This window comes from Dermacentor andersoni, chromosome 10 (assembly GCF_023375885.2).
Source record: "Dermacentor andersoni chromosome 10, qqDerAnde1_hic_scaffold, whole genome shotgun sequence".
Taxonomy (NCBI): domain Eukaryota; kingdom Metazoa; phylum Arthropoda; class Arachnida; order Ixodida; family Ixodidae; genus Dermacentor; species Dermacentor andersoni.
In genome coordinates, this window is record NC_092823.1 from 24702435 (window position 1) to 24717630 (window position 15196).

At 48.3% G+C, this 15196-nt stretch overlaps 1 protein-coding gene across 1 annotated transcript in view; it reads left to right on the forward strand.

Annotated features, from left to right (window-relative positions):
• Positions 1–888: 888 nt before the first annotated feature.
• The window catches only part of LOC140213425 (lipase 3-like), a 41040-nt gene continuing 26732 nt past the window's right edge, over positions 889–15196 (forward strand). The window contains exons 1-3 of the mRNA XM_072284646.1: positions 889–897; positions 2235–2436; positions 4579–4693. Coding sequence (XP_072140747.1) covers positions 889–897; positions 2235–2436; positions 4579–4693 — 326 coding nt within the window. The remainder of the gene's footprint in view (positions 898–2234; positions 2437–4578; positions 4694–15196) is intronic.

Below are 15196 nucleotides of genomic sequence, written 5' to 3' on the forward strand. Positions count from 1 at the left end.
GAGGATTATATTATGTGCGCATCGCTGAAAATTGCTCTTGGCATGGCGGCGGTATGTTTGCAGGGAGTTAAACGTTTTCGTATTTGTGGAAACAGCGTCGGCGGCACAATGTAAGCGTACATGAAAATTATGATTAAGACCCTCGAACAAGGGGCATAGCAACAATAGAGGGGATTGGTGAAAAACCGCGTATAAAGCATCGAACACGTCAGTGCCAACAGTGACGACGCAGCGACACCACCACATTGTTTACAATATAGCTCACAGAATTCCTAGTCGCCGAGTGCTCTACGCAGGAACACTGCAACTGCAGAGAGAAATAAAATCTCTCAAACTTCGTAGGCTATTTCCGCTCTTTCGTTGCGTTATTTCACTCGTGGCAATAGTTGCAGTATGATATTTTGCGACAACGTGGGTAATTCCCAAGCAGAAATTTTAAAACTTGTCATCGAGCCTAGAAAGCATGCAGCCTTTAACACATCGCCTGTTTCTTCACCTACGTCCTAAACAATTATTCGAAAAAAAAAAAAAAGCGGATTTAGACATTATATAAGGAGGCCAAATTTGAGGATTATCTTGAATGACATACTGCAGTGACTTCGGGCAGTTAGTAACTTGGACGTTGTTCTGCTGAACAATGAGAACAAAGAAATGTGACCGGTTTACACAAACCTAACGAAAATAGATAATGTTACACCAAGAGTATCCTAATCAAACATATTGTTACGGAGCTCCGTCACAATATCTGAAAGCGAGATGTAGAACCACCTCAAAAAAAAAAAAAAAAAAAAAAGCGGCATGTCTTCTGCGAAACTGTTGGGAACAAAATGTTCCATAAAGCAACGCATTTTAACTGAATTAATACAGCTGCCCTGAGGCAGAGGTAGCATGAGAGTGGTAAGGTCTGTCGAAGTCTGCAATTCGAAGTACACAACAGGCAATAACTGTGTCACAGAAAAAGGAAGTTACGTGCATTCCAAGGAGCAAGTAAGAACTTTTTTAACTAATCCACACTACCATTTCTGTACTATCACATCATTATATTACTGTTCAAATATTATAATAGATAGATCTTCTGCTATTCAAATGGTGACTTTTAACCAACAAGCTTCTGATACGACCGCACCCCTCCCGTCTCAAGACGCGCGTTATAACCATGGTGTTCTTGTCCATTTCCCCGTAACGGGTGAACCCAGTAATGCGAGTAGTGAATACGATGGTGGTCTTGACTTTGGGAGGATACTGCTGGTGCAGTATATGAGTTCGCAGCCGAAGCAGTCGCTGATGTGGGCTGTGTTTGTTGAGCTCGGAGTATTTTTTTGTGTTATGTTTATGTAAGAAAGAAGAGGAAGTGTTTTGTACTGAAGAACGCTTTTCTTGCGTCAATGATTTCATTCACGCCCCGCGTCGAGTGACTGGCAGCCATCTGTCGAGTAATGTCTATATCTACTTGCGTAAGTTAAAATAAACATGTATTTGTAAATCAGTGCTCGTGCCTTCTTTGTCCTGTTAGTCGGCTTTTATTTTTCATTCATTCTTATTTCTCGCTTATTTTCAGCTTGCCGGGGGGAATCGATAGGTAGCTCTCGTTCGTGGACATTGCCACACGAAACGGTGACTCTCCAATGTAGAAGCTGGAACAGCACACATTGAGCGGTGAATCGGGGCTTCAGGTATTGGACCTGAAGGCTTGGTGACGGTATAGGTGTAGCGCCAAACCAGCCAATTTTTATCTCCTTTTGGAGTATTGAGCAGTCGCTTCTCAAAAAAGAAATAAGAAAAAAAAATGCCATGAATGCCAAGGATGCGTCGCAGTCGGTGATAAAGGAAGGTTTGTTTCATGCTTACTGAGATGTGGTAACTTCACATCTCCTTCTTCCCTTATACGTAGCTCTGCGCTTCGCACTGAATGCCCGCCCTGGTTCTATGTTGTTTACTTAACTTTGTTTACACTCGGCTGCTTTTGTTGATGCATTCCTCATTTGTGGCCTCTTGTGTTTCACGTCTATTCGGGTCCCTACGCAGTGGCGCGTAACCATTCCGGAGCCATTAGCCAAGATTGTTCCCATACCCGGTGCACCAAGTTGCTGTAAATTCGGCACCACTGCAGCACCCTCAAAGGCGAAGCGGGGAAGACGCGAAAAAAAAGATAGGCTTCGATTTCATGAAGCGCCTTATTTGCGCTCGCTGTCGAACGCAAAACGGTGAGTGAATAATTGATTTTCGCCGCGCAGGCCGAGCTAGTTCGGAGCAAGGGTTACCCGGCCGAGGAACACGTGACCGTCACCGAGGATGGCTACGTGCTCAGCCTGCAGCGCGTGCCGAGAGGTGCAAGGCAACTGCCCGGCCCGTTCACGGGGCCACCGGTCCTCCTCGTCCACGGGTTGCTCTCTTCCGCAGCCGTGTGGGTCCTCAACTATCCGCACCAGAGTCTCGGTCAGAGAACATCTCGATTATTTGTTCTCTCAGATGGACGGCTAGTAGGGACGTTGAGTGGAAGACGAAGTAGATTGTAGGAGCAGCTGAAAGTGGAATATAAATAACTATGCGAAGAAAGTTGCTGGAAAACTTGGTACGTGTTGATTGAGAGAAAACAAATGGCAAACTGGCGCCGAAGAAGTACGAACCCAAAAATAAGACAACAGGGAGGGCGGTCACTTACAATCAGTTTTTTTATCCTGGAATACGCATTAATACATTACCATTCGGACATGAGCAGATAGGATCGTGAATGGTCAGAATACGTATAATTCAATCTGTCGCGTAATCGAACAATACTCGCTTTTTCTTATATGAACAAATATGTGTCAGTAATGCATTGTGGGCCACTTAATCAACAATGAAGTCTCATTCGACGAAGTTTTACACAATATATTAGTGACGCATCTGTTAATATAAGAAAAAGCGAGTATTGTTTGATTAGAAGGCAGACTGACTGCTACGTATGCTGACCATTCACAATCGTATCTCCGTACGGCCGAATGGTAAGTATTAACGCGTATTCCAGAATAAAAAAAAAACAACTGATTGTAAGGGACCGCCGTCCCTGTTGTTTTTCTTGCATTCGTACCTTTTGCAAACTAGTTTGTTTCTATTCAAGAAATATGTAGGTTTGGTGCAGGCTTTACGTTGCGCACAGACAACGGTTGACAGAAGCACACTAGGTCATGTTGAGTCCATGTGACACTGACATTGGCAGTGTTTGTAGGCTCACATACTGAAGAAATAATTCAACGAATAATGACATCAACGAAGTAGAAGCTCGTCGGAGGGAGTGGAAGAAAGATGTACGTGCGCGCGTTATGTCGAAGCTTGAGAAGTTTGCTGTATGTAACAATTGGGCATAGTTTTGTCCGCGGTGACAGCCCAACTTTTGCTTCGCCTTTCTGGGCACTATTGTGGTTGAAGTTGTGTAATAGCTAACTATAGGCAATGTTTAAGAAATATGCCTGTGTGGTAAAGGAAAAGCGTTAATAAAATTATAGTGTTGGTCAGGCTTTAGAACGTATGAAACAATTGCCTGCATTCTGTTAATTGCATAATTAGTGAACATTATCTATTTTTTGCAGCCCCTAATGTTCGGAGGAAATATTCCATTGAGAAATTTGTCAAGTGCATTGAAGCGACAGATTCAGAAGCACTAAATTGCTTAGCTATCTGCGCTGTGAACATTTTCACCGCATGTATATACTTTGTTCGCGCAAAAATGCAATCAATTTGATCACGCGCTTGGCGTCTAAAAATGCGACACGGCAGTGACGCAGGCGTCGGTTTCCAAATTCGCGCCAGTGATTGGTTGTGCTCGTTTCCGTTCCGGAAGCAACAGGCGCGGCCGTTCGTAATATATGGCTTCCACGGACGTGCTATGTTGACAAACAAGCGCGGTGAGCAGCTGCATGCATGGCGTCGCCTGCAAGGTGTCTATAGCGAGAAGTAGACTGGAGAACCAGAAGTTGTCGCTCTCCTGCCCACTTAATTGGTAGCTTTACGATTTCTTATACGCACTTCTTTAAGATCCAGAAGCACCTGAGCATGTTCCACCTACTGTCACAAACCATTCCCGACAAAGCATCACCCCAAACATAACTTTTCGTCTTCTTCACTGAACATTGTCGTCGCCGTCTTTATTCGTACACTTGTGCAGATTCAGAATACAGCCTTTCGACATTCTGAAGGCGGGTGGCCGAAACACGGAGAATAGAATACAGATTACAGTAGTGGTAAAGCGTGGAAGAACTCTTAACAGCTGACGTCGTAAAACGACAAGTCAAGGTATTTTTTGCTTATCGCTGTGCGAGAAACATGACCGCCGAGTTGAAGCAGGCAGCCAGCGCAGCACTGGCGAAGCTGGATGGCTTATTTTGGGGCTCAGCTTAAGCGCGTAGTTGAAGCGTTCGAAGTGGTTACCAGTGAGTGGCGCGAATGGCACGAGTCGACCCGCTGAACAGCTGCAAATGGCCGCTTAGGAGATGTGCCTGTGCAGGGAGACATCGGAATACTGCATTAACGCACTCTCACGCACTGCGGAACCGTTCTAGGCAACAGTGACGGGCAATGCGCCGAAATTTTTTTACGTAGGATTCCTGCTTGCGGACGCCGGTTACGACGTGTGGCTGGGAAACTACCGCGGCACGCCTTACTCGAAGGGCCATATAGAGTTTAGTGACAGTGACAGTCGCTACTGGGACTTTAGGTAAGTGCAATAAATCCTGTATGTATACTTCATCTGTGCGGAGAATATAAAAACCACACGCGATGCAGTTTGTTAACTGCACCTCTATAGAGAGGCAGCCTCTAGAATCTGCTTGTTGAAATCTTGCTTTTTATGTCCTGGATGCTACATCGGTGACAGTGGGGGGTGAGGAGGGTAGCAGAAAGGCATAGTGCAACTTTGCGAGCCTTTCTTTGCATCCTTGTCCACAGATAGGGCTATACACACTGATAGTCCACGCATGGTGCTTCGCTATCTGTGAGCGAGAGTTACGCTTTCACAATAACTTATACAGCGAAAGACGCACTTTTAGGAAAACTTCACTGATGAAATGGTGATGGAAGACGCTGGGCTTGACGTAGCGTTTATATTGTGCAACAAAAACCGCGATAGCGGGTTGGCTGAGAAAAAAAAATCAGGGTGCCTTTTTTTTTTGTACCCGGTGTTTCTAACAATTTTTATGATATTTGGTCCACGAGATGATGGTGCATACCAACGGCGCCGGCTACACCTTTTCCTTTTCTACTGCGTGAACTCATTGTGTCTTCCCACCACCTTTCTCTCTCTCTCTCTCACTCTCTCATCTTTCCTTTCCCCATTTCCCGCGCCCCGGCATAGGGGCAGCCAACCAGACGTACTCGTGGTTAACATACCTACCCTTTCTTCTCTCCACCTCCTTAACTGATAGGTTTTCACGAAAGGATGCAAAAGTCGGAAAACCAAGAATGAGGACATTATTTAGCAAACAGCGCGAACAGCGGCACACAGAGAAGAGGCACACGACACAGGAGCCTGTGTCGTGTGCCTCTTTACTGTGTCCCGTTATTCGCGCTGTTTGCTATATAATGTGTTCGTAACAACAAGCCCGCCTATCCACTATTCTGAAGTTCAAGAATGAGGAAAAGAACACACTGACATCAGATCGATAGTTTTGCATAATGAGAAGCGACATAATTACGCAAGAACAATGATTCCCGCGCAGTTCATAAAATAATAAAGTGCTTATCGAAATAAAAATGCCGTCCCTTGTGCTTCGTGCCAAACAACATTTAGACATTCTGGCCGTCTCTATGTCGTGAGTAGTTCCGACTCTAAAACGAGCGACTTCAGTGGACACGTTTATGAACTCTGTGACCTACAATTGAATCTGAGGGTAAAAAAACAAATGATAACGGGATTTACGTCGATACAAGTGCGTTTTGTTGCAATTTGGTGACATACGGCTAAGGAGAAATTCTGTCCAAATAAGCTACCATATTGTTATTACGAGGGAAGTACCCAAAGTAAGTTTAGTTATTTTTTTTCTGAAAGAGGAGATGGTACAACAGGTGAAAAAAATTGGCTGAAGGCTTAGCTTGGTTAAGCCTGGAAGATTGCGAAAGCAATACCCTTGGCTGCGCCTTGGTTCGGCTGATGGTGTGGACATGGTTGCTCTTTGTTAAACTTATGGCTATACATCATCCGACATAGCGCAGGCAGCGCGCCGACCACTGCGATGAGCCGAGCTGTAGCCCCATTTATCCTCCTAGCGTGACGTCACACCAGCGAGCGCCCTCTCTCGGTAGCGCCGCAGCAGCGGCGCGCAAGGCTTCGCCTCCACCATCGATGCCGTGAGCTGGGGCCCCGTCTCTCGGTCTGGCGTGACGTCACAGGGTCACGTGACGCGCAGCTGTGTAAGGAGGCGCCACGACCACCGATGGGCCGAAAGTGTGAGCAGTATTGCTTTCGCAATAAAAAAAAAGAAAACCATCGTCACACGAATACACGCCCGTTGCTGGTTCAACGACGGAAGGAGCGTCAGCGAAGGATAAGTGACGCATGGGCAGATCGCCGAAGAAAGGAGAGTAGCAGCAGACCGGCGTGCCCGAGTTAATTGGAGTACAGATCCCGATGGCAGAGAGACGTGCGCTGAGAACGGGGTCGCCAATGAAAGTGCGTGCTGTTATCTGATATGCATTGAAAGCCGCACCCTCGAGACGTCACTTCCAAAGCAATGCTGAGGGGGAGCAGGCTGAGCGAGAATAATTTTGCATCGCAGGGAACCGAGTTTTTACCAGAATGGGTTTTTGAACCTGTTTGCACGCTACAACAAGTGTCTCAATACCGGTGGCGACAGTGTGGAAAATTAGTGGAATGTGAAACCGAAGCTGCAAGGTACACGCTTTATCATACCACGGTACGTGTATCTTTTTGGGGATGGGCGGGGGCAATAAAGTTCCCGTGTGTAAATAAATGGCGAAACATACTTTCGGAACGTCCCTCGTACAAGTGGCCTGCAATTCACGACACTATAACATTGGCAAACGTTGATAATAAGCATGTGCACTGGCCCCTCCTCTCAGTAATGGCTTAAACGTAATTAGATAATAAGTAACAGTCATTTCTAGTGGAGAAATTTATGCACATCCTTGACAATATGCGAATGAATCTTAAAGGAAGAATTTTGCGGGTGGCTGCAGCTTCACTGCAGACCTTAAGTCTGCAGTGAAGCTCCGCCCCCGCCCTCATAACCGCCATTCACTGTTCCACCACGAGGAAGCAAATAGTTCGCACTTCAAACTTTCCCTGTTACCTAAATAAGGCAGCAACCACAAAAATAAAACTATAAGCGCGTAATTTTATACGTTTTCACTCTTCTATTATAGTGGAATGGTTAAAGCCCAACTCTTTATCGCACTGAAGTAAAACGCTTGTTTCTTTGCAACTATTTACTGTCAAGTTTCACTTAAGTTTGCATTGAAGTTTCGTGAGTAAAACGGACTCAGCTGTGAAATGAACTCTACCGTGGACTTTTGAAGAGCGAAATGTTCAGACTCCGTACATTTTGTCCATGTCTGTTGCACACCTCATCACTTCCTCCGATGAAAAGACTCTTCAAGAACAGCAGACGCTCCGGAGGAATCGAGTACGACGCTATTTTGAAAAACGTCGCATGACGGACTTCGTTTGCTTCGGTTATTCACTAGCGGAGTAACACAACCCCGCACGGTCCGTGTGCCTCGGTTGCCAGCTGCTGTTCTTTTTATGTTGTATCCTACTAAAGGCTGTGTTTAGATTGCACCACGCGTCCACGCCAGGCGATGATTTGTGCGTGCGACGCGAGTGTGTGCGACGTGGTAATGTCGAAAAGCCGGAGCAACCACGTCGCCGACGTCATGGACATGATGACGACGAAGATGGCGTGACGGTGACTGCGACGATGATGGCATGACGTTAGTTCAGCGCACCGCTATATACTTCCGCGCCCCACACCCGCGCCACTATTTGCCGTCTCGAAGCCGTGCATAAGAGTCGAGGGTGCTCTGGTGCTCTCGCTTTTAAAACCAGATTGCTCTCTTGCAGCGCGATGCACGCGCACAACGTGTCAAAGTGCTATTCGGCACGTTTTAACTATTTACTACGAGCGCGCTTGGGTACAAATTGACAGCAAGCAAGGGACGTTTTGAACTATGCAGACGCAAACGTCTGCAATTATCCAATGCTAGCTAAACAGTTTATAAGCTGGTCGTGATCTTCGACGCTTACAATCGGGGCCGGAAGACGGTTCCACTCTTTAACTGTGCGTATTATGAGACTGCAAAAAAGCATTAGTTCTGCACAGTGGAATTCTAACTTTGCAAGGACCATCTGCTCGCTGTGAATTGTAATCGGAAGAAGCGACGAGTTCATTGCCAGGCGCTTGGGATAGCACATTTTATGAAATGTTCCTAAACAAAAGGCCTTGCGGCGAGATGAGAGGGGATGTAAGCTTAAAGCATGCATGCGTCTGTGCCGTCTGCATCTGTTGCCAAACAATGAAGAAAAACAGGACGTCAAGGTGTTTACACACATTCAAAACGTGCGACAAATAATTCGCAGTAGTCACAAGCTGCGAAACTGTTGACATGCCTCCAGAAAAGCCATGTTGGTGACATGACAATGCTGTCCTATGAGACAAAATTATTTGTCAATCATTTAGTTGATCTGACGGAAATGCGTCAGCATTACCGCTTTGCGAGTCTCGTTTGAACGCATCCACTGCTCCTATGAGCAGAAGACGTTGGCGTTCCGCCTCTATGGCATTTTCCGCTCGGCTTTTAGCCGTCTCCGCTTGCCATTTGTGCCGCTTTACCTCCGCATCTGCCACGTCGTAATTTGGTATCTGCATGACTCTTAGCTCGTTTCACTTCGGCTACTGCCTCACGCATAGCAGGGTGCACCTGGCGCTTAGCGCGCTTCACTTCTGCCGGCCTCGCCTGATAAGCGACGTCGGCATTGGCATTGACTTGGACGTTGGAACTAACTTGGACGTTGGCACTCAGCTGCAATAATTTTTTAGAGGCCTCGAACTTGCTCACTTCTTACAAATATTTTCGCACCACACATGTTTTCGCCGTATTCGAAAATATCGGGACGAATTTCGCGCAATCACGTCATCTACTCGGTCAACTATGATGTGTTTTTAATAACAGAAATAACTGCCGCAGCAGACTGCTTAAGGCATTGCACATGCCGCGTCAAGTGAAACCTGTCAAGTGAAATGGGGTGGTAAAATTGCAGTGTTTGTTTGAAATACCTTGATCATATCAGAGTGAAGTTTTAACTTTCATCAGACTCAATTTCTTGCCCTGCGGCTAAACACGCCGACCTTGTCGTTGATTCTGTTTGCTGTTTATCGTCCACCTTGTTAGAACGGACGAGTGTTCCTAGCCGAACTCGATCACGCACTCTTGACTCAGTCACATCAATACTACGTGTGCTTGATAAGCGACATCAATATCGACATCTTACGTCCTGTAGTTAGCTTAGTTCCAGGTTACCTTAATACGTTGCCGAAATGGGGACTGCAGACCACTGTTCTAAAAGCGATGCGTGAAGAATCCGGCCGGCCAACGGCATCCTGCATTCACCACATAAATATTGGCGCTCAAACATTGGACTTGTAATCAGCTGTTGTGGAAAAAAACTTTCCGATCATTATTTCGTTTGCTGTTCTTTGACTTAGCAGTCTTGAGCACTTCTCCGTCCCCCCTCCCCCGCAGCGTCCTCCAGTAAGAAAGAAGTTTCCATCTGTGACTCAAAAACCTTTTATACGCTAGTATCGAACTATGACTGGAAAGCATTTTTTTAATGTCGCAGTTTCGCCCGGAACGCGAAGCATCGATTGCGATAGCAAACTAGTCGACAACTATACGAATTAAGGAGAGTAGTTTCATCTGCCGTATAAACTGGCAAACGTTCCCTTACTAACTAAATGAACAAGCGTGGTGTCACGCGCACACAAGAAAACATGAGTACATCTCACTCGATGACCGCGCAGGCTCGCTGTCGAAACGCTGGAGTGAGAAACCGCTGCGGCAGCAACGAGCCAATTGACCTTCGTGCTGCCTCTCGCTTCAACGCGAACTAAGCGGTGAGAACGAAGCGCGCACGAAGCTACCAGCACTCGGTGCACCTGGACTCCGTACTCCTCCCTGTACCTTGCGCGCGACGGAAGACGGCGCGCTTCCTCCTCGCTTTCCTCATTTGAGTGCGCGAGATTGAGCCAGCATCCTCCGCTCAGCCTCACACACTTTCACTCGCACGTACAGGATACGGCGCGGGTCGATGATGTTATCGCCCTTAGACTTTACACGGAACATCACGGCAACGCCGACGGCGGCGGCAGAAATGCACCTGGAGTGTCCATATAAATGCTATCGCAATAAAAATGCTACACCAATCGATATCTACGACAGGTTTGCTGGTCTTTTACACCAGCGTAAAAAGGCGACCACACGCACCGTACTCATCAAACAGTGTAACAAGGAAAACAAATGAAGTCAGAAATTCTGGCTGCATTAAAAGAAAAGGACGTTCTTTAGGCGAAAACTACAGCTTATCCGGCTTCTGAAGCGATGCGGTCTAAATTCAAAGAAGCAAGAAATAGGGAAATGCGATGATTCTCCGCGCTACGCGAATGCATTTACAGTATGCATTTAAATCCGCTCGGGGAGACACCAAAAAAAGATGGTATTTAATAAACAACCTTAGAGACACGAATAAGCTTGGTAATCGTGAATGTGATTTCACTTCTTTTGGTACGGATGATAGTATACTCTCGCTAGTAATTCCAACACTTTGTTCCTTCGTGTGTCGGATAATGCATCACCGCTATCACCGTCGTGCACTTTGCATAATAGTACATTAGTCTGCGCACTCACTTTTGCTAGCTGAAGACTAACTTAGGTCAATTATCTTTTGATTAAAGTGTAGAAAGCCTCAAGGTATTGATGGTATTTGTGTAAATGGCCTCCGCGCCACCTTTCGTACCATCAAACATGTTTATTCTCGTTTTTTACCAATATTATTTACAGTAGTGCAATCCCTCTAAATATGAAAACTGCTGTGCTTATTCCACTTTTTAAGAGAGGAGTACATAATAGAACACGAAACTATTGCCCAATTTTGGTGTTGCCCTGCTTAGCTCAAGTATTAGGAAAACATTTATTGCTGCCAATGAGAACTTTCTTGGATAAACACGGAATTTTATCTCCTTCCCATTACAGTTTCATTCCAGATCTTCAAGCGCTTCATGAAGATCTCTGTGACGTGTTAAACTTATCATTCGAGAGTAATCAGGTACTGTGATTAATCCTTAACGTCAGCTAGACATTCGACAGCGTGACTCATGGCATTTTGTTAACCAAGCTTTCCATGTGAGCTTTTCGTGGCACATTGTGGACGCTCCCGAAAAGCTTTCTGTATCACAGCCACCAGCATGTTTCACTCGGGCCGGCTAAGAGCTATTTCTTTCTGAATAATGTTCGGTGTCTCCCAAGGCTCTATAGTCGGACAACTGTGGTATCATGTTTATGTGAATGACCTTGCTGGTATGGTTACTGTTAGATTGTGTCAGCACGCAGATGGTACTGTCACTATAGCTCAGTCAGCTAACTATATGCATGCTGTTACTTCCTCACAAGCAGCGACGACGAAGGCTATGAACTGGTTCTCTGTTAACTTAGTCATTTATTAGGCCTAAGGCAAAACTAACTTGTTTTCAGCGTCTTCTTAAAAACTAGACATTGATTATCCGTTTGTTCTACGCAGTTCAAGGCGTTCTCCGTGTCTGCGTAAACCTTTAAATTACGTGATTTCTCTAAAATGCCTCGGTGTGTTTCAACAGTGATAGTTCCTGGAACTCCCATTTAGGTTATGTATGTAAACGACTTACTGCGCTATCATGCGTATCCCCCTCTCTGTTCGAAAAGTTGTTGTACATGCTTTGGGATATAGTGCATTAAGATACGGTATAACAGCATATGGTCCTTGCGCAATTCGTTGGTACACTAGGGTTAACCCTAGTCATCGCTCTATGTTAAAAAAAAACAAGACCTCAGCTACAAATGCCATTGTTTTCGTGGAGATGTTTCACGATTGCACGGAAATTTTTACGAGCAACGGCTTCGTGAAGTTGCAAGGACTCTGTGGACACTTTCTTGGACACTGTGAGGGTTTATCTCTACCTTCTACAGTGGTTTTACCACCGTCGCTCGGCCACTGCCTCGCTAGCACTGACGAGGGGAGCCTCTAATCCGACGTGGCGAGCGCACGCTAGCGCGGCGCTGCTTCTGGCGCGTTGCTGTCTCTTCTACGTCGTCACCGCCGCGCTTTGGCAGCAATCTTTGTGTTCAGATATGGAATACCAAGTGGCCGGGGAGGACATTGCCCTGGAGGAGATCACTCCGGATCAAGGCTGGCAGACTGCCATGTCTCGCCACGCCGCAGCCAAACGTGAGAGCGTTAACCCTGCTCCACCATATGGCGTGTTGAAACGTGGAGGAACCCGCGGCCGTGAAAACGTTAAAAGCACCATCATCCGCGCGAGCAGAATGCCGCCATTGCCAAAAGATGATATCCGTATTATTATAAGGCCTCGCGGGGGACTTAACATAACAAGGGTTGGCCCTGCGGTGGTTGCCGACGTCATTTCCATCTCCGCCGGCCTCGGCCCGCCGCAACCCTTCTTGGGCACACTGCCTCAACAACTATCTTAGTGGCAAGCACCCCGCTCAAACGAAATGCTAGCCGCTACGTGCGAGGAAAGCAAATTTGCATCCAAGGTGTTGCCCACGAAATTAGCGCCTATGAAGCGGCACCTCAGTTCACTTGCAAGGGAGTCATCCGCGGGGTCCCCGTGCAATACGGGCCGACGGACGTCGACTCGAAAATCGTCATGACAGAAATCCACTGGCATTGGCCGCCACGCGCATGGGCACCACCACCGCAGTAATCGTGGCATTCGACGGCCATCGAGTGCCCAATATTGTGCGCTATCGATCGGTTCTCATGCACCGCACGCTATAACGCAGACAGGTCGATATATGTTACGCCTGCGGTCGTCTCGGTCATCGTGCGGACGTGTGCCGAATACCGGGGACGTTATCTGCCGAGGCTGTGGTGCCCCGAACCCCACTCGGGAGCACCACTCTTCACCCAAATGTAAGCTATGCGGCGGCCATCTCACTGCCGACAAAGCCTGCGAAGAACGCTACCATATTCCATACGTGGTGCGACGATGGTGATGGGTGAGAGCACGCTCGACGAGGAACGGCGACGACTGTACTACAATGCCGAAGTCCGCCATCGCTACCACCGAAGACGACTACCCGCACCTCCCTGAAGGTGCCCGGGCCGCTGACAACAACCGATCCACGTCCAGATCCAGGGGCCGATCCCGGAGCCACTCCAGGCGGACATCGACGTCTCGAAGCCGACCCTGGGCCCGCTCCCGTGGTGCGCCGCGCGGCGCATCTCGGGACCGCTCCATTTCTGGCTCCAAGTACGGGCCCCGGTCGCGTTCCGTCTCCCTTTTGGATCCCACTGCGGAACCACGTGCCAACGATTGTCAAGCTCGCCGGCAGCAGCAACAAGCAACAAGAAACGAGGCGCCCTCACCTGGACAGGCGTCGTCCCGGGAAGAAGAAATTACACCACATAACAGGTAAGGTCGGTCTCACTCCCAGAGCACGACACACACACTAACACCTCCGAGATAGCGTTACTCAAACGAGAAAACGCTGCTATGAAAGAAACAATCCTCAAACTTACGGCCGCCATTGCCGAACTACAAAAGGACAGGGGCGCGCGCGCAGCCCTTATGCTCGCCGCCGAGTGAGCCGCCAAGGCAGTAGCCCCGTCACCACCGCCGCATCCTGTTAGGGCTGGTAGCGCCGACGGCGAGACCGCACTCAAGAAACGCGCGGTCACTCGCGCCCTACCAGAACTGGAACCCGAGTTAGGCGAGATCAAAAGTGCGTTGCCGGCAATTAAAGAGCCTCCACTTTCTCGGAGAGAATATGGCCCACGTACAGTCCACTCTGACAGCCCACGGTAATCGGTTGCGGACAGTCGAACATCATCTCGAAAACATCGTAGCCCCCGCCATTGCCGCTGGTAAGCCGGCCTCGCCACAACACCCCGCGCCCAATCCATCCCCACACGCGCCCCCCTTCCAACCGTCGGGCGCCCAGGCCGACCCCCACAATCATAGATGGCCAGGCCAGATGAAGTATTTCGCATCTGGCAGTGAAACTGCAGCAGTTTCACTGCGCGGAAAACCACCCTGCAGCAATACTTACGCAACCACAATGCCGAGCCCCACGTAATCCTACTGCAAGAAACTGTCACACACACCGTCACGTTCATCGGTTACCAGTGGTTACCCGGCCTCGCGAGATGACGTGGTACCACCACGTTATTCTCTAAAAAGCTCACCTGCCTCGCGCACGACCTCGGCACGTCCGAGGTGGACAACGTGAAGACTGAGATTCTCCCAAGTGACGCGTCCCGACAAAGTGTGTAGATCGTCTGCATGTACAGCAGCGGTAGACAAGAGTCAACGTTCCCGACGCCTATTCCAGAGAGCCATCCGTCTTGCAGGCTCAAACCCGCTCTTGATAGCTGGCGACTTTAACGCTGCGCATCGCACCTGGGGTTACGTGTATGATACCCCCAAGGGTACAGCGCTGTGGCAGCATGCGAACGACTTGGATCTCACCCTAATGACGGACAAGGTGTTCCCTACCCGCATCGGCACGTCCACGCACAGAGACACCACCCCGGATCTTTGCTTCGTAAAGAACACAGTCGATGCCCGCTGGTCCAATCTTGCGGAGGATCTGGGCAGCGACCATTTCATACAGGCTGTGCACTTAGCCACCATCGTCAGGTAGCCCAAGTCGTACACGTGGCTCGACTGGGACCTCTTTCGCAAGACTTGCGCCTCACGTCTCAGCTCAAGGCCGACGTCGGTAAGGCCACGAGAACATTCAGCACGGATACGCCAACTGAGAAGATGGACAGCCGCCTCGCCCACATGCTCGAGGCCAAACAGTCTCCACTGACACGATTGAAGGGCCAGCGTCTCAACCGCAGGCTCCGCAAACGCATTGCAAAACTAAAGAAGAACATAACGGAACACCGCAGCACCATATCCAAACAGCAGTGGGACGAGGTCTGTAA